General features: G+C 45.9%; 1 protein-coding gene across 4 annotated transcripts; it reads right to left on the bottom strand.

Moving 5' to 3' along the window:
* Positions 1 to 2,554: 2,554 nt before the first annotated feature.
* LOC134969214 (uncharacterized) lies at positions 2,555 to 19,988 on the bottom strand. 4 transcript variants are annotated; one of them, XR_010189433.1, is made up of 4 exons: positions 19,033 to 19,249; positions 8,685 to 9,384; positions 5,294 to 5,833; positions 2,555 to 3,406 (listed from the first exon to the last, which is right to left on the bottom strand). XR_010189433.1 is itself a non-coding variant. In XM_063945006.1 (4 exons), exons 2-4 carry the CDS (start codon positions 9,065 to 9,067, stop codon positions 2,641 to 2,643), a joined length of 1,527 nt encoding a protein of 508 aa, XP_063801076.1. In that variant the 5' UTR covers positions 9,068 to 9,384; positions 19,868 to 19,988; the 3' UTR covers positions 2,555 to 2,640. The 4 variants fall into 4 exon arrangements, 3 of the variants coding, with proteins under 3 accessions (XP_063801076.1, XP_063801075.1, XP_063801077.1); XM_063945006.1 differs by lacking the exon at positions 19,033 to 19,249 and adding an exon at positions 19,868 to 19,988 and having other exon boundaries at positions 5,456 to 5,833; XM_063945005.1 differs by having other exon boundaries at positions 5,456 to 5,833; positions 19,033 to 19,224.
* Positions 19,989 to 20,073: the final 85 nt, after the last annotated feature.

Raw genomic sequence — 20,073 nt, 5'->3', positions numbered from 1 at the left:
ATCCCTCTAGAAGATGAGGACTGTGCAGCCACCACAGGAGAGAGATTCTGGTCCTGGAAGACAGACCTATTTTTCGGTGCATGTGCAGGTGAGACCCAGACCACTTGTCCAACAGGTCCCACTGAAAAACCCCGGCATGAAACCTGCCAAAGGAAATGGCTTCGTAGGCCGACACCATCTTTCCTAGCAATTGAGTGCACTGATGAATCGACACCCTTGCCGGTTTCAGAATCCCTTTTACCATGTTCTGGATTTCCAGAGTTTTCTCCACCGGGAGAAAAACTCTCTGTAACTCTGTGTCCAGAATCATGCCCAGGAACGACAGCCGCTTTGTCGGAACCAACTGTGATTTTGACAAATTCAGGAGCCAACCATGTTGCTGTCGAATCTTCAGGGAGAGTGTGACGTGTTCTAGTAATTTCTACCTTGATCTTGCCTTTATCAGCAGTTCGTCCAAGTACGGGATAATTGTGACTCCTTGCTTGCGCAAGAGGACCATAATTTCCGCCATCACCTTTGTGAAGATCCTTGGAGCCGTGGAAAGCTCAAACGGCAACATCTGAAATTGGTAATGACAATCCTGAACCGCAATCCTCAGGTACGCATGATGCGGAGGGCAAATGGGGACGTGTAAGTACGCGTCCTTTATGTCTACTGACACTATAAAATCTCCACCCTCCAGACTGGGGATTACTGCCCAAAAAGATTCCATTGAATTTGAATCTCTTCAGATAGAAATTGAGAGACCTTAAGTTCAGAATCGGTCTGACTGAGCCATCCGGCTTCGATACCATGAACAGGCTCGAAAAAAAACCTTTTCCTTGTTGTGACGGTGGTACTGTGACAATGACCTGATGTTGACACAGCTTTTGTATGGCTGCGCATACTACCTCCCTTTCCGGGAGAGACGCTGGCAAGGTTGATTTTAAAAAATGTTGAGGGGGCACGTTTTGAAACTCCAGTTTGTAACATTGGGTTATCATGTCTAATACCCAAGGATCCAGGCCCGATCGAATCCAGACCTGACTGAAAAGCCTAAGACGTGCCCCCACTTGAGTGGACTCATGCAGAGGAGCCCCAGCGTCATGTGGAGGATTTTGCAGCAGCCGCGGAGGGCTTTTGCTCCTGGGAACCTGACACCGCAAGTGATCTTTTACCCCTTCCCCTACCTCTAGTAGCAAGAAAGGAGCCCCCTCGACCTCTTTTGTACTTATTGGTCCTAAAGGTCTGCATCTGATAGTGAGGCGTTTTCTTCTGCTGTGAAGGGACATAAGGTAGAAATGATGATTTACCCGCAGTAGCCGTAGATACCAGGTATGCAAGGCCGTCACCAAACAAGACACCACCTTTATACGGCAGAGTCTCCATAGCTTTCTTTGAGTCCGCATCAACATTACATTGATGAATCCACAATGCCCTCCTAGCCGAGACTGCCATGGCATTGGCCTGTGATACCAAAATGCCAATATCCCTTGCAGCGTCTTTCAGATATGCTGCAGCGTCCCTTATGTAACTTAAAGTTACGAGAATGCTATCCCTGTCCAGGGTATCAATTTCAGTGGATAAATTATCCGCCCACTTTTCAATAGCGCTACTCACCAATGCCGACGCCACGGTAGGTCTGAGCAGCGTCCCCGTATAGACATATCGATTTCAATGTGCTTTCCTGTCGACGATCCGCAGGATCCTTCAGGGCTGTCGTGTCCGGACTCGGAAGAGCTACCTTTTTGGACAGACGGGATAAAGACTTGTCCACAGAGGGGGGTTGACTCCCACATTTTCCTGTCCCCTGAGGGAAATAGATAAGTCAGCAGAATTCTCTTGTAAAGCAAAAACTGTCAGGATTTTCCTAAGCCTTTAAAAAAAAGAGTATTCAGTTCATTAGAGGGAGGGAACGTTACCTCAGGTTTCCTACACTTATACATGCAGACCCTCGTATCAGGAACTTCAGGGTCCTCCTTTATTGCCACAATCATGTACTGAATATTCTTAGCCAGTTTAGGATTCAATCTGGCATCATTATAGTCGACACAGGAATCAGTATCCGTGTCGGTATCTGTGTCTAACTCGGTATCTGTGTCTACTAACTGGGCAAATGAACGCGTCTGTGCCCCCCAAGGGGTTTGTAAGCTGTGGTGGGTCACCAGGGTCCGGTGATCCTGTGGTCAGGGCCCTGGATGCTGTCCTCAGGAAGCCATGGCGGGGCCTGCCTGTAGCTCCTACTGTGCAGACAGACAGCAGCAGCTTGCAATCTGCCTGTTGCAGCCTTGATAGAAGCAATTAAAAATTAAAGTATAAAAAGGGGCTGGAGCACAGGAAACATCCAGCTCACTCAAACCACTAATCTAAAATGGTCTTGGAGGAGTATAGAGGGAGAGGAGCGAGCTAAACTTATTTAAAGAAATTTTAAGTGTCAGGATATATTTATCCACCTGTCTATACCCCAGTGTACTGTATGTACTCCAGTGTCCTCTAGAGGATCAAGGTGAAAAAATATTGCGTGCCTTTGATAAAGCAGGTTTTTAGTAAATGAATAAAAGTGCAAATAAAGTGCTTCCAGAGATTGAATTTATTTTAATGTTGTAACAGTATCATGTTTAACAAATAAAGTTCTTAATTTTTTTTTAAAAATCATTATCTTTATACAATTATATTTAGACGTTCAAGAAAATCACAGGTGTTCTTAAAATGTTCAACTCCGTGGTTAAAATCATTTGTTGTGGGATCAAATTGTAGACAAAGGTTTGTCATCTCATCTACATCCAATATAATGGTATTGTCTGGTACAACAACATTATTATTTGTTTCTATTGTGGCTGTAGAGCCATAGTTATCTATGCCATACTCATCGATGTTTACTTCTGTGTCAAACATTGGATTATGAAGCATTCCAGCTGTCCATAACTGCATTGGGGAATGGTATCTTTCAGTGCTCATAAGGTGATTATTCCATTGTGCAACAAATTCTGTTACTGCATGATTAATTCTTCTCAGATATACATAATGCAAAGCAAAGAGATGGCACTCATTGTTAGTATTTAGTATTCCTCTATGCTCCATCCATAAAAATAAATCTTTAAAGTAGTAGATGACAACTCTGTTTAATTCTGCCCATAAGCGTTCTATCCGTTGATTGTGAACACTCTGGCCAGTTATGAAGCTACCCCTATTAGGTCCTCTTGAGTTAATCATGTAACGTGCTATGTTAATATTTTCAACACCCATGTCTCCTCTTACTCGTAATGGTAATCCAAACCTTGATACACCTTTTTGAAATAATTGCAGTGTTGTTGATGCATTATTGTTTGTAGCAGTTTTAAGATAAATTATATTTCTGCTGAACCCATCTATGCAACCATGGAACACAAATCTCCAAGAGATTAGCTTGTGGTTACTGTCAATATGCCTGAAAGAAAGGAAAAAAAATAATGGTTATTATGATGACCTTGTTTTCAACAAAATCACATATTGCTACTCAAAATTATACAACTGTCTAATTTAAGTTTATGCGTTTCTTAAGAAATGAGGGGCTTTTAATAATTGTGAGCACCTACTAACACAAAGGTGATACTGTAACTAGGTTAAATATTGTGGAACAATTAACCAAAGGATACATCCTTAAGTATATACCGTTAAGAACAATGCTCTCATTCTTATCTAGTTGCAAAACAGCTGCAGCAGGCACATCAGTCTCTTTTTTCAAAATGTGCATACCTCAGAGCTGCAATGCGCATGCACAGTGCATGAATTATGATAACAGTCGCAAACACCATTTAGACAGTGTTCGTGGTGGTAAATTGGAGTGATTGGGTGAACACATGAGTCATGGATGTTCAGAATGCATTTTCTGGTCATGCATAAATGATCAGCTATTAATTACCTTGCTACTGGAGAGATCGCTGCATTCGGGGAGAGAAGCATAGCCTGCATGTCTACAGAGGCACTATATCTTTGTGACGCACCCATATGAAACTATGGTACTGATTTATCAGTATTTGTATGCCAGCTAGGAGGCAGCAGTGGGCAGATCTATGCTCAGATTGCTGTTCACATTTGCAAGTACAGGTTGAGTATCCCATATCCATATATTCCGAAATACGGAATATTCCGAAATACGGACTTTTTTTGAGTGAGAGTGAGATAGTGAAATCTTTGTTTTTTGATGACTCAATGTACACAAACTTTAATACACAAAGTTATTAATAATATTGTATTAAATGACCTTCAGGCTGTGTATACAAGGTGTATATGAAACATATGTGAATTGTGTGTATGTAGACACACTTTGTTTAATGCACAAAGTTATAAAAAATATTGGCAAAAATGACCTTCAGGCTGTGTGTATAAGGTGTATATGTAACATAAATGCATTCTGTGCTTAGATTTAGGTCCCATCACCATGATATCTCATTATGGTATGCAATTATTCCAACATACGGAAAAATCCAATATCCAAAATACCTCTGGTCCCAAGCATTTTGGATAAGGGATACTCAACCTGTATATGCATATATTGGAAAAAGCTAAAGGATAGAAACAGCAATCACATCTGAATGAGGTACAATGTGTCAACTATACCAGATTTGGAGAGGTTTTTTTTTCTACCATCTGAAGTTATTATCAATAGCAAACCCTGACAGACTACAGTTAATATACAAACCAACTAATGCTTTATTTGTCGAGTACAAAAGAAAAGTTTACATTACATGGGTGGGATATATAATATATTTTTAGTTTAGTAATCCCTTTTTATATCAATAAAATAATACTAGTAGTAGAATTACTATTCACACCATTACATTGTGTACAGTAGACCAAAAAAATAAAATGATAAAAAAAAAAATAGGTTCTGGTTTATTGGATTATTAAGCCTAAATGAAAGTGCACACAGCTGATTACAATGGATTATATACAATATCCTGGCCATCAGGATGCCGGCAGTAAATATCCTGACACTGGCATCCCGACGGGCTCAGCAAGTATGCTACCCCCCTATACCTCCTGCAGCCTAACACTATCCTCCCCCATAGTGCCTTACCCTAAACCCCAGCAGCTTAAACCTAACCCTCCTCCCTTAATTCCTAACCCTAACCTCCCACCTTCCGCAGCCTAACACTCCTCTCCCACAGACTAACCCTAACCTCACCCCCTAGTTCCTAACCTTACCTCCACACAGCCTAAACCTAACCCTACCCCTTAGTGCCTAACCCTTACCACCTCAACCCGCAACCTAACACTAACCTCCCCCAGTAAGTGCCTAAACACTCCCCCTTACCCTCGGCTACATACTCACCTCCTCTGGCATCCAGAGATTTGGATCCTGACGGGATTCCGGCGCTGGTGTCCTGATCCTGTTCAGGATTTAGGTGTTGGTGTCCCTAGCGGGTATAATATTCTGTGATCCTGACGGGAAGGATCGAGCCCTGGGAGCGCGATTGCAACAACATGTTCTTACCACAAATGATTTGGACCTGGTACACTATAAACTCTACGCTGAATAGCCCGTCTTTTACGAACAGCTCGGCCAACAGGATCCAGAAGTTGCAGCCTCCTTCTAATTTTCCACCTCTGTACTCTCAGTGCTCGGCTTCTGAGACTACCTTGAATATAACTTTCTCCAGCATTTGGTGTGGAATTTAGAAAACTCAAGATATGCTGATCAAGTTCATCATCACATATATCACTGAATCTGTTGTCAGAAGATGTAGGCAAGTTTAGTTCTTGTCGTCTTCTGTACAAAGTTGAAACACTGATGTTTAAGCAAGTTGCTATTCGAATCCACGAAAAGCCTAGTTCCCACAAATATTGTATCTGTTCTCTAGAAACAATGAACCTTAAAAAAAAAAAAAAACATTAATAAATACTGTTGTGAGATCTTGAAGAATTTGTGAATGTGTTTCACAGGCCGAAACCCTCACATTTTTTTTTTTAAAGTAGTCATTCACTTTTTGAAAATGTATCATATCATTATCTACCTATCAGCTTTAATAAACACTTGTCTGTTTCATAACACCCTTGAGTGAATGACTCAGACTCTGTACATTTGCATAAACATCTCTTGTGCGATTTTGCACAGAACTTGCTCATAAAACAATATTCACATTTGTAACATTTTGACATTTACATCTGGAGAGGCAATTACGGTGTTAAAAAGGGTACTTGGACACGAGCAGTAAGGGCTTATTCTTGTACTAGTGTTTCCGAATCTTGAATATAAGGCATATATGGCCAAAAATCGGCATAATTTACAGATGGTATGTGTCAGGTTCAAGTTTCAGATAATGATCACTTGTACCGGTGAATGCCCACATTAACCAGCAGTTATTTCCTTTGTCACATATTCCAAAAAAAAGTTTTGTAATAGACACAATTTTGTTATAATTGCACAAGAGATGTGCACATAACCTATCTTTAGTATATGTATCGAAATATGCATTCATTTACCTATGCCTTTTTAAAGACTAGATAAATATCTTAAAGGGTCTACTACGGTAAGCGAACACTCTGGATACCGGCGCCAGGATCCTGGCAACAGGGTGAGCACAAAAGAGTCCCTTGCAGGCTCACTGCGCTCGCCGTGCTATTTATATCAAATGCCTCCCATCTTAAGACCGCTTCTGTTAACACTTTAAAAAGCTTTTTATCTTCAGAAACAAAATAAAATTATGTAAAGGTTGGAGTGCACCTGGCACAGTAGATGACTGCCCCCCTGTCATATTTGAAAAAGGAAAGGCACGTGTTAAAAATGGGGTGTGGTCTTGTGTGAAAAGGGCATGGCCCCACAAGAGCACAACCAATTCAAATTATGCCAGACAGTAGAATTGCCCCTTAAGGGCCCTACACACTGGTCGATACCAGTGAAAGATATGAACGATCTAGTTCATTAATTAACGAAATACCACTCATATTTTTCAGTGTGGAGGCACCAACAATGAACGATGTGCGGCCCCGCGCTCGTTCATCGTTAGTGCTCTGTCGCTTGTGCATGCAGGCCAATATGGACGCTCGTCTATATTTGCATGCACTGCTATAGAGCCGGGTGACGGGGGGAGTGAAGAAAATTCACTCCACCCGTCACCTCTCCCCCACCCACCTCCAGGTCGCCCGTCTGCCGTATTGGCGGCGGGTCGACCAGTCTGTAGCGCCCTTTACTCACATTACAATACATAGTTGTGTCCTTTAGTCACAATACACCACACACTAGAGACCCTTATTAACATTATGCTTCACAATAGTTCCCCTTACACACATTATGCCAGAGTAGTGGCCCTTACACAGTGGGCGCACTAGCTAGTGCCAGAGATGTCACATCCTTTACATCATAGTTAATTTTGACAAGTATTTTCAATTTAGTTTTTGTCTTAGTCATTTACTTAAAAAATGAATAAATTTAAAGTAAAATCACATTTTAGTATTGGTTTTTGTTTCGTTTTAGTCAAGATTTAATCAGTACATCTTTGTTTTCATTTTAGTCCTGAAATTAACGGTCAACAAATGTGCATTTTTATACAGGTTGAGTATCCCATATCCAAATATTCCGAAATACGGAATATTCCGAAATACGGACTTTTTTGAGTGAGAGTAAGATAGTGAAACCTTTGTTTTATGATGGCTCAATGTGCACAAACTTTGTTTAATACACAGTCATTAAAAATATTGTATTAAATGACCTTCAGGCTGTGTGTATAAGGTGTATATGAAACCTAAATTAATTGTGTGAATGTACACACACTTTGTTTAATGCACAAAGCTATAAAAAATATTGGCTAAAATTACCTTCAGGCTGTGTGTATAAGGTGTATATGTAACATAAATGCATTCTGTACTTAGACTTGGGTCCCACCACCATGATCTCTCATTGTGGTATGTAATTATTACAAAATACGGAAAAATCCGATATCCAAAATACCTCTGGTCCCAAGCATTTTGGATAAGGGAGACTCAACCTGTAATACAAGATTCTAAATGCCAAAAACCTAACTTTTTAGAAAAATAACCATAACTTGTAACACATCATAACATATGGGAATGTTTACAATATATGTAGCTACAATCACACACTTTTATGCAGGTGCAAGAGACTACTGCAAATGTAATTGTGTTATTGTGAAAATGACACAGAAAAAACAGAAAAATGGACTAAACTTAACACTTATTCAAATAACAATAGACCTTGCCTGAAAAGCATACAATCCATGGTTGCATTGCCAATCACTTATGAATAGAAAATAGTCGAGGTGTCATCACAAAATAGATAATAATTAATCATATTATTCTGTTAAAACAAAGCTAAAAGTTGATATTTGGCAAATTTATGACCTGGAGCAGAATGTGAAAACATACTGACAGAACTTCATAAAATACAGTAAAATAACTCGCCAGGAACACAGAGTATGGAAGGGTCCCACCCATTGGCACCTGTTCAGTATAATCCTGACAGTAAAAATTCCAATGGATCACGGTCACTATTATTACCCTAGCACTATCTCACCGCTCCCACAGCCTAACCCTAACTGTCCATTTCAGCTACCTAACTATAACCATCCCCTTCTGCAGCCTAATGCTGGGTACACACTGGCAGTGGGCTGGTAGCACAAACTTAAAGTGATATTTTCAGCTTGATATTTCTTATTATAGAGCATTTTTACAATCAAGAAGAATACGTTGATGAAAATGAAACTTACCTTGGCCTACCTACACCGACACTTAGAAGGGGAGCAGAATATCCAGGTGTTTGATTACAGTCAAATAAATGATTGATCCTGGTTTGGATATCCTCAATTAACAAAACTGTATGCTGAGATATGTCTTCTAGCATTGGAAGTAAAGTACTGTTTCCGCTAATAAAATGGTGACATGCAATGAGCATTGCAATTAAAACTTCTAAATGGCTTTCAAGTTTTCTATGTAGATGTTCCAAAAAATTTATATCCACTGAAAAAATAGCCCTTTCTGCAATAGTACAGCTTGACTTTAGTGAAAGAAAATATTCTTGAATATCTTCCACTGCCTCGATTAATATGAAATTAACACATAAACAGAGGAAAATACAAAAAGAGTAACTCATGGTTAATGGTTGCAATTGAATATATATTTAGTTGATATATAGTTAAAAAAAAAAATAATAATATTGGAATTATCTTGTCCTTCAAATTATTTGGAGATTTGCAAAACTGTATCAGAAGTCTCTCAAATTCCCTCGCTGGGCCACCATAATCTACAGCTCCTTCTGCATTCCCAAAGGAATCAGTCAAGTCAGTCAAGAGGACAGAAACGAGATTGTTTTCAGCCGTAATCCACGACACGCTCCTTCACAGACTAGTCCGTGTTTAACTTAGAACTGCTTTCAGTATAAATCTGTACTGCCAGATTTCACAGAACACCCTTTAAAGTCAAAAACAAAAATAAATCAAAATTTAGTTTCAAATAACTTTTAAAAATAAGGGCAAGTACAAATATTTATATATTTAGCATTCATGATTACCAATCCAAGCACTCACACACAGATTTTGATTTAATTGATGTCAAATAATATCCACACACATGCACATACAGATGCATGAGCACACATTGCGTCAAATATGAAGCTGGGCACCTCTGCATATACACTATATGGACACTGTATCCCAATACATATGGAGCAGGTACTTAATTTCCAAATAGAACAGCTCCCACTCTTCTTGGAAGGCTTTCCACAAGATTTTGGAGCGTTTCGATGGGAATTTGGGCCTATTCATTCTGTAGAGCATTTATGAGGTCAGGCACTGATGTTGGACGAGAAGGCCTGGCTCACAAGCTCCGGTCCAGTTCATCCCAAAGGTGCTCGATGGGGTTGCGGTCAGGGCTCTGTGCGGCCAGTCATGTTCTTCCACACAGAACTCATCAAACCGTGTCTTTGTACCCCAGTGCATAACGCAAGGACTATAGTCATCTTGGAATAGTAAAGGGCCTTCCCCAAACTGTTGCCACTAAGTTGGAAGCATAGCCCTGTCCAAACTGTCTTGGTATGCTAAAGCATTAAGATTGACCTTCACTGGAGAAAAGGAGCCTAGTCCAAACCCTGAAAAACAGCCCCATAGCATTATCCCTCCTCCACCTTCACAGTTTACACAACGTAGTCAGGCAGGTACCATTCTCCCGGCATCTGCCAAACCCAGACTCGCACTCCTGACTGCCAAACAGAGAAGCGTGATTCACCATCACTCCACAGAACACATTTCCACTGCTCACCATTCATGTATTGTGGGAAGACCAATATTGCTATATTGTTGCTCCCAGGAGGGGAGTCATTACAAATTTTTGAATGAAACAGACGCCCCTTGATAAACTACAACTTATGCCAACTGTCTCGGATGGTAAAGACTAATCCTGGAATTGGGAGAACTCTACACCAAAGCATAATTTTATGCAGAAAAATCTACTAACCCTCTCCCACTACTTACCTAAACATAAGCCTTTCCCCCACAACCTAACCCTAAGACATCCCCTACTGACTAAACTTTACCCCTCCTTCCCCTCCGATAGCCTATTCCCAAGCCTCCCCAGCATAATTACGTTTGGTATGCCAACAGACAGGTTTCAGGCATTGTGAGAGGAGTCAGGATTCCGGCATGGGTCTTCTCACCAGTATCGGGTGATAAAGCTGATTATTTACCTTATAACATTCACTATATGTGGGTAAGAGACTCAGTACGCAATTGGCGTATGGGGTACCGTAAGGGTACGCACTTAGCGTAGCAGACGCTTAGCCGTGGTCGAGACGCACGAGCGGCACGCTCACTCACAGCTTTACGCTTGGTATCGAACACGCTATAGGCGGCCGACTACCGTAATGCTATGCTACTAGCGTAGCGGACGCTGTGACCGCGAGGGGAACACGAGCAGCGCAGACGCTCACGGGATGACACTCAGTAAACCTTGTATGCAACACACTGAAAGATTGAGTTTATACTGTAAACCTTACTACTGAAATACTGTAGCGATATAATGCTGCTTAACCTTGTTAATATAAAAGCTGCTTGAGCGATTGAGACGCTCCGAATACCCTCAGCAATGTAATAAACACACAATTCCTTGCTAAGGCTCCTAAACCTTTACTAACGAGATTTAGTTATATCAAAAGGGGAAACACAGTTAACATTTCATACACTACAGGCTAACATTAATATCTAACAGAATAACTACACATGAATATACAATAGCGGCACAATCGCAAACACAAATACATAGACTAAAGGGCCCTACTCATTTGGCGATTCGCCGCCGAGGTGCCCGACGGCCGATACGGCCGACGAGCAACCCGGCGGCGGGGGGGCAGTGACGGGGGGAGTGAAGTTTCTTCACTCCCCCCGTCACCCGGCTGCATTGAAGTGCAGGCTAATATGGACGAGATCGTCCATATTGGCCTGCATGCACAGCCGACGGGAGATCAGCGATGAACGAGCGCGGGGACGCGCATCGTTCATCGCTGTAGTCTCCACACTGAAAGATATGAACGAGTTCTCGTTCATTTATGAACGAGATCGTTCATATCTTTCATTATATCGGCCAGTGTGTAGGGCCTATAAGAATGAATGGCTAACATTACATGGGTAACAAAGTGGCCACAGAGAAACATACCATACGGGGAACACTCGCCAGCGCAACCGGATCCAGTCCTCCAATTATCAGAGATAAATGTTGATGAGAGAGAGTACTGGCCGGTCTGGGGACAGTGGCCTTTATATACACAACATACAGTACACTACAAAGGGCCCTACAATCGCATTGTTCATTGGACACAAGAATGTCTCTCTGCACTGTAACAAAAGGTCATAGGTGGATTTGAACAGGTGGGCTGTGACTATTACAAACAGCTCAGGTGGGAGGGAATCTCAGGATTCCCGCCGCATGCATGAACCGCAAATATAGTAAATGTCCAGAAACTACTAATAGACATAACTATACGCAGGAGCGATTAATCTTTACCTAACCAACACCGGATTGTTACTAATAAAATACTCTTCGGTTAGGTACCAGACACCACTGTTCAACCTTTGTATCATGAAAAGAAGGATTCCCAAGTCCATGAACCAGTCATATTAAACAAACTTACAGTTATTATTAAGGGGAACATTACCTATAAAACATACTATTTAGATTTATTATGTAACGATTGAGTCGCCCGCTAGACGCACAAACTCTACCGTAAATGCACATACCACACGCTCGAGTGCATGGCCGTGGAGGTGCCATCACGCAACTGCGAATATGCGCACGCACGGGAGAGAATGTGCATGTGCAGCGGGCAAGCGCATGGGGTGAATATATGGCAACGTGTAGCATGATATTTTTCCGACTGACACGCGATTCCAGGCGCCGGCATCCCAAAAGCCAGGAAGCCAACTACATCCCGTATTAAGGATTACATGCAGGGTCAGGGACACAGAAAGAAGCCTGTATGTGCTTTGAGAGCTGCTGGGTATTGTACGCATGTGTGGTCTTGCTGAACACACATTCACAATTGATCATACATGCACAGCACCCATTTTAGTGGGTTGAGTTGCTGGTGGCCGGGATACCGGCTGTCAGGATCCCGGCACAAGGTTATATTCAGCCACTATGGGGTTCGTGACCCCCAGGAGAGGGAATAGTCCTTGCTTGACAGTATTCCAGCATCGGCATACTGACCGCCAGGATCCCAACAGCCGGCATATTGACTACATTGCATCCTCATACGGACTACCCTTTTCCGCTAGGATCCGGCGTTCAACCGCCATGCCGTCAAACGCAGCCACGGTAAGTCTTGGAACAGACAGGGTCCCTGTTGCAACAGGTCTTGTCTTAGAGGAAGCGGCCACGGATCTTCTGTGAGCATTTCCTGCAGATCCGGATACCAGGTCCTTCGTGGCCAATGAAGATTGTTCTCACTCCTCTTTCTTACCATTCTCAACACCTTGGGTATGAGGGGGAAGAGGAGGAAATACATAGTCCGACTGGAAAAACTACTGCCTGATGGTCTCTTGACCTGGCGCAATACCTCTGTAGCTTTTTGTTGAGGCGAGACGCCATCATGTCTATCTGGGGTAGTACCCACCGACTCGCAATCTGTGCGAAAACTTCCCGATGAAGTCCCCACTCTCCTGGATGTAGGTCGTGTCTGCTGAGGAAGTCTGCTTCCAAGTTGTCCACTCCCGGAATAAACACTGCTGAAAGTACGCTTACATGATTCTCCACCCAGCGAAGAATTCTGGTGGCTTCCGCCATTGCCACTCTGCTCCTTGTGCCGCCTGCCTTGGCGGTTTACATGAGCTACTGCGGTCACGTTGTCTGACTGGATCAGAACTGGCTTGTCGCAAAGTAAGGTCTCCGCTTGACGTAGGGCGTTGTATATGGCCCTTAGTTCCAGAATGTTGATGTGAAGACAAGTCTCTTGACTTGACCAAAGACCTTAGAAATTTCTTCCCTGTGCGACTGCTCCCCAACCTCGGAGGCTCGCATCCGTGGTCACCAGGATCCAGTCCTGAATGCCGAATCTGCGGCCCTCTAGAAGGTGAACACTCTGCAGCCACCACATAAGAGATACTTTGGCTCTGGGGGACAGGGTGATCAACTGATGAATTTGTAGATGTGACCAGGACCATTTGTCCAGTAGGTCCCATTGGAAGGTCCTCGCATGGAACCTGCCAAAGGGGATGGCCTCGTATGATGCCACCATCTTTCCCAGGACTCGAGTGCATTGATGCACTGATACCTGTTTTGGTTTCAATAGGTTCTTGACCAGAGTCATGAGTTCCTGGGCCTTTTCTATTGGAAGATAAACCTTTTTCTGGTCTGTATACAGAATCATGCCCAAGAAAGTCAGATGAGTCGTAGGAACCAACTGCGACTTCGGGATATTGAGAATCCAGCAGTGTTGATTCAGCACCTTCAGTGAAAGTGATACGCTGTTCAGTAACTGCTCTCTTGATCTCGCTTTTATGAGGAGATCGTCCAAGTACGGGATAATTGGGGTCAGGGACTCAGGTTCGACAGCAAAAAGGTCGACATACCTTAGGTCGGCACCAATTAGTCGACACACCTTAGGTCGACATGGACAAAAGGTCGACATGGACAAAGGGTCTACATGAGTATTTTATGTTTTTTTGGTGTCGTCTTCTTCGTAGAATGACCGGGAACACCAATTAGTGTACCGCGTCTCCTCGCATGGATCACTTCACTCGCCATGCTTCGGGCATGGTACCTTCGCTCCGCTACCGCGTCACTCAGCACAGATACCCGGGATTGAAAAAATGGCCCGGGATTGGCTTCCCTAGGCGTCAGCTATCGGCGAAGACTCACATTTCTTTCTATCTTCCTCTGGGAAGGGAAAAGCAACCAAGACCCTCTTAGGGATATGGAATTTTTTTTCAGGATTTTCCAAGGCTTTTTCAAAGATAGCATTTCATTTCTTAGATGCTGGGAAGGGGAGAGGGGCCTTTTTACTGTCCGGGAAAAAGGGCTCCTCAACGTGCTCAGGATTTGTGTCAGAAATGTGCAACACATCCTGTACGGCTTCAATCATCAACTGCACCCCCTTTGCAAGTGATGCCGCCCCCCTCGAAAAACATCCCCGTCACCGTCCGCAGTGTCAGAATCGGTGTCCGTGTCATCCTACATAATCTTGGCAAGTGCACGTTTGTGAGAATGTACTTGCAGGGACCCTGAGGAAGCAGTATCTGACCATACAACCATAGAGTATTGCTGTACCCGAGTGGCCTGCTCAGATCTAGCAACCCTTTCAGAAATCTGAGATATAGTCCCCCTAAGAGAGGCTAACCACTCTGGTTCTCTAGCTGGGATCTGCGCTACAACAGTGCAATCCTGGTTACATGGGATGGGATCTTCCTGAGAAGATAAATCCTCTGCAGCAAATGAAACAGAGTCTCTAGACATGTTTGCTAATACACACCAATCACACCACATACACACAGAGTACTGGGCAGACAGAGTTTCCCCACAAGAATGGCAGAGAGACACAGAGATTGGAGACAACCCATACACAGCGCTATTACAGGTATAAGGAGACCCTAAACCTGAGCTGACTGTCCCTTAATAGGCAACACAGTCTTTCACAGCCTCCCCTCCCTTCTACAATACCCTGGTACCGTACAGATAGCTGGAGTTGCACTTGAGGGAATGATCTTCCACTTGCATCCAATTGCAGGCAGGAAAATGGCGCTGAAACGCTGCTGGGTCCGCTCTGAGGATGGCGCCATCTTCCCGCTCTTCAAGATTATACTGGCCTGAGGATTTTAGGTGCTGGCTGAAATCCGCAGACCCCGACAGGCAGAATTGGTCAGTGTAGTGTCAGGCGCTGGCTCAGGGCGCCCCTCACAGCGCCGCACTGAAGTACTGCTGAGCCGTCCGGGAGCGCAGTTAATACTGCGCTCCTACCCTGAAGCCGCCATCTTCACACCGACTCCCTGCTATTTAGGGGGGACGGTGACTCACTCGTCACACTTCAGCTCTGCAAGGGGGTGGCGGCCTGCTGCTGGGGTGAGCGTTCCCCTGCGACGGGGAGCAATCTATCCCCTCTGGAGCTCAATGTCCAGTCAGCGGAGACAGTGGCTCAGACCCCGCAGGGCAGACACTGCTCCCCCCCTTAGTCCCCTCCTGCAGGCAGGCTGTTGCCAACAGCCTTCTGTAGAAAAAAAAAAACCTCTATAAAATCACTTTACTAGAAAAGCTCTGTATAGCTTCCCTAGCTGTGACCGGCTCCTCCGGGCACATTTTCAAAACTGAGTCTGGTAGGAGGGGCATAGAGGGAGGAGCCAGCACACACTATTAAACTCTTAAAGTGCCAATGGCTCCTGGTGGACCAGTTTATACCCCATGGTACTAATATGGACCCAAGCATCCTGTAGGACGTAAGAGAAAATATAAAAACATTTCATACATCAGGCCTAGGCTCCAACTGGTGGATTTCTCAAGTCAGGTCTCCCTTTAGTCTCAGGACACATGCAGAACACAAATCCTGCTGGCCTGGGAACCAAATGTTGGGACAAACATTTGACGGACACTTTATAGCTTGTACTGTCCAGGACTGGACACTTTATAGCTTGTACTGTCCAGGACTGCGCTGGCTGGATCACCCTCTCCCACTGCCCATGTCAGTTGCTGCCAGTTTAGTCTTGCAAATGCCTGAGCTCTCACTAGCCCATGGCTCACAGTGAACATGATCGGTGATGGTGGCTCCAGCTGCAAGATTCCCTTTAAACAGAATACACCAACCACTGGTGTCTCCCTAATGTTTCCACAGCTCCAGCTGTCCTAGATAATCCCAAGGTTAGGGCTCTTGCTGTGAACCGCAATAAGGGCTGTAGAGAGCCACACCAGGCAGCGGTAATGGAATAAGTGCATGGATCCACATTTGCTTTAAAAAAAAACAAAAAAAAACTGCAGCGCTGTGAAACAGTTAAGACCTACACAGGGGGGTGCCTATCAAATCCAGGGGGGCATGGGGGGGGGCAACTGATTCCCACCTTTTTGCGTCGGGAAGTGGGTTCCTCTTTGGCCGGCAATCCTCTTTCCAGTGATATTTAGGAAGATTGGGCATGTGCGCTTTCAATGTGCAGTGCCATCTTCCGACAGGCCGGGACAGAGTACATGCACTCCTGTGCATGACATGGGCACACACTAATCTCTGCTGGGTATGAGACTGAATCTGCTAATTTGTCACACCCCCCCCCCCCCCCCCACCCATCCCCGCTCCTGTGCTGTTGACATTGACAGCATTTCAAGCAGCAACAGCATACATACAGTAAGTCAGTGGCACTGCATAGCGTCTGGTGGCACCAGGGACGTTTCTAGGGGCCTGCCCTCAACCGCTGCAGTAGACGCGTTTGAGCACCCGCCCTCCCTCCCTCCCTCCTGGCTTCCGGTATCAGTTTCCTCTCCTCACACAGGTAGGTACTCCGATAACCCCCCTGCGTGCACCACTGCATGTTACATTCCAAATCAAATATCCTCCTCTCCCATACTATCCCTCAGTATATGCAGATCCCCATATTAAGTTACAGTATGGTACACACAGCCTCCCCTCTACCACACTACTCCTCAGTACACACATCCCCCCTCTCCCACATCATTCCTCAGTATACACACACAGCCCACCCCCTCCCTATTCCTCTGCACACACAAAGCCCCACGTCTCCTCTGCACACACACAGCCTCGCCCCTCCCTATTCCTCTGTACACACACAGCCCCCCCTCCCTATTCCTCTGTACACACACAGCCCCCCCCCATTCCTCTGTACACACACAGCCCCCCCCATTCCTCTGTACACACACACAGCCCGCCTCCCTATTCCTCTGTACACACACAGCCCCCCTCCCTATTCCTCTGTACACACACAGCCCTCCCTCCCTATCCCTCTGTACACACACAGCCCTCCCTCCCTATCCCTCTGTACACACACAGCCCTCCCTCCCTATCCCTCTGTACACACACAGCCCTCCCTCCCTATCCCTCTGTACACACACAGCCCTCCCTCCCTATCCCTCTGTACACACACAGCCCTCCCTCCCTATCCCTCTGTACACACACAGCCCTCCCTCCCTATCCCTCTGTACACACACAGCCCTCCCTCCCTATTCCTCTGTACACACACAGCCCTCCCTCCCTATTCCTCTGTACACACACAGCCCTCCCTCCCTATTCCTCTGTACACACACAGCCCTCCCTCCCTATTCCTCTGTACACACACAGCCCTCCCTCCCTATTCCTCTGTACACACACACACACAGCCCTCCCTCCCTATTCCTCTGTACACACACACACACAGCCCTCCCTCCCTATTCCTCTGTACACACACACACACACACAGCCCTCCCTCCCTATTCCTCTGTACACACACACAGCCCTCCCTCCCTATTCCTCTGTACACACACACACAGCCCTCCCTCCCTCCCTATTCCTCTGTACACACACACACAGCCCTCCCTCCCTATTCCTCTGTACACACACACACAGCCCTCCCTCCCTATTCCTCTGTACACACACACACAGCCCTCCCTCCCTATTCCTCTGTACACACACACACAGCCCTCCCTCCCTATTCCTCTGTACACACACACAGCCCTCCCTCCCTATTCCTCTGTACACACACACACAGCCCCCCTCCCTATTCCTCTGTACACACACACACAGCCCCCCTCCCTATTCCTCTGCACACACACAGCCCCCCCACTATTCCTCTGCACACACACACACAGCACCCCCACTATTCCTCTGCACACACAGCCCCCCTCCCTATTACTCTGCACACACACACACAGCCCCCCTCCCTATTCCTCTGCACACACACACACAGCCCTCCCTCCCTATTCCTCTGCACACACACACACAGCCCTCCCTCCCTATTCCTCTGTACACACACACACAGCCCTCCCTCCCTATTCCTCTGTACACACACAGCCACCCCTCCCTATTCCTCTGTACACACACAGCCCCCCTCCCATTCCTCTGTACACACACAGCCCCCCTCCCTATTCCTCTATACACATACAGCCCCCCCCCCATTTCTCTGTACACACACACAGCACCCCTCCCTATTCCTCTATACACACACAGCCCACCCCCCCCCCCCCATTTCTCTGTACACACACACAGCACCCCTCCCTATTCCTCTATACACACACACAGCCCACCATACCTAATCCTCTGTACACACACAGCCCCCCCCCATTCCTCTGTACACACACAGCCCCCCCCCCTATTCCTCTGTACACACACAGCCCCCCCCCCTATTCCTCTGTACACACACAGCCCCCCCCCTATTCCTCTGTACACACACAGCCCCCCCCCCCCCCTATTCCTCTGTACACACACAGCCCCCCCCCATTCCTCTGTACACACAGCCCCCCCCATTCCTCTGTACACACACAGCCCCCCCCCCTATTCCTCTGTACACACACAGCCCCCCCCCCCCTATTCCTCTGTACACACACAGCCCCCCCCCCCCCCCCCTCCCTCGTTATTCCAATCCTCAGTACACTTCCTCCCTATTGTACCTGGCTTTCCTGTTTGTTTCTTACAGAGGGAGCCAGCACACACCACGTGGAGCCAGCCAGTGACTCAGGCGATGGGCACTTGAGCAGGCAGAGGAGGACAGGGCTTTTACCTCACAGCAGCTCACTCTATGATCGGCTGGCTCAGTCTGGGGCCAGACACTGAATGTTAAGCAGAGCCAGCACGAGTGTTCTGCCTTAGTTCAGGGGCGGGACACAGACAGCTGCACCACAACTTATCCTGCCTTCCACATGAGCAAGGTCTAAACGCTGCCAGACACTCTCAGGAGGATCACTAGTCACCACTCACCTCACTTGCAGCTGCTGCGCTTTGTGTATGCTGTTGCAACATCACATGGCGCGCAGAAATCGTTATCGCGCCAAGACACTGGGGCAGGTTAACCACTTCCTCTACCAGACCATAGCCTGATCTACAATGAGGGGGCGTGGCAAGGGGCGGAGCTTCCAACGGCCGCTATTACTGCAGACCGCTATGCTATCCCACTGCTGAAACTAAGGCAGCTTCTGTACCTCGGCTGATGGCCAGTCTGCCCTGCGGATGTCTCCCCAACCCATGAGTGCTGGCACTGGAAGCTTGTCACTCATGCATACAGCTTCCCCCTCCCCTATACTCAGTGTCTGTCCTCCTGTGAGTGCTGCACATTACATTTTCCCACACTCTGCCCTGCAAACCACAACTATTAGCTGAGCTGATCTGCAAATGCTTAGCTGCTCATTGTGTGTCATGTGTCTGCACCCCTGGTCTCCCCCTCAGCCCCTCTTCGGGTAGTGTTTGTCACCAGACATTCCCCCCTGCACACACCCAATGGTACAGTACCTAGAAAGGGGTCAGGCAGCCTGAGGCAGGAGATGAGCTGCTCTGCAATGTGCCTCAGTAACACTTCTCTGCTGCTGACAATGCCACCTAGAGAGAGATCCACTTCACAGCTCTTCCACACTATACTGATCCTCCTCCCAGCCAGCGCCACTGCTTATATAGGAGAGCTGTGATTGGCTGGCTGCATCATGTGCTTTTCTCAGTGT

Source organism: Pseudophryne corroboree, chromosome 11, assembly GCF_028390025.1.
Source record: "Pseudophryne corroboree isolate aPseCor3 chromosome 11, aPseCor3.hap2, whole genome shotgun sequence".
NCBI classification, from domain to species: domain Eukaryota; kingdom Metazoa; phylum Chordata; class Amphibia; order Anura; family Myobatrachidae; genus Pseudophryne; species Pseudophryne corroboree.
The sequence above is the reverse complement of the archived record's forward strand: the minus strand, read 5'-3'. Positions and strand labels throughout refer to the sequence as shown.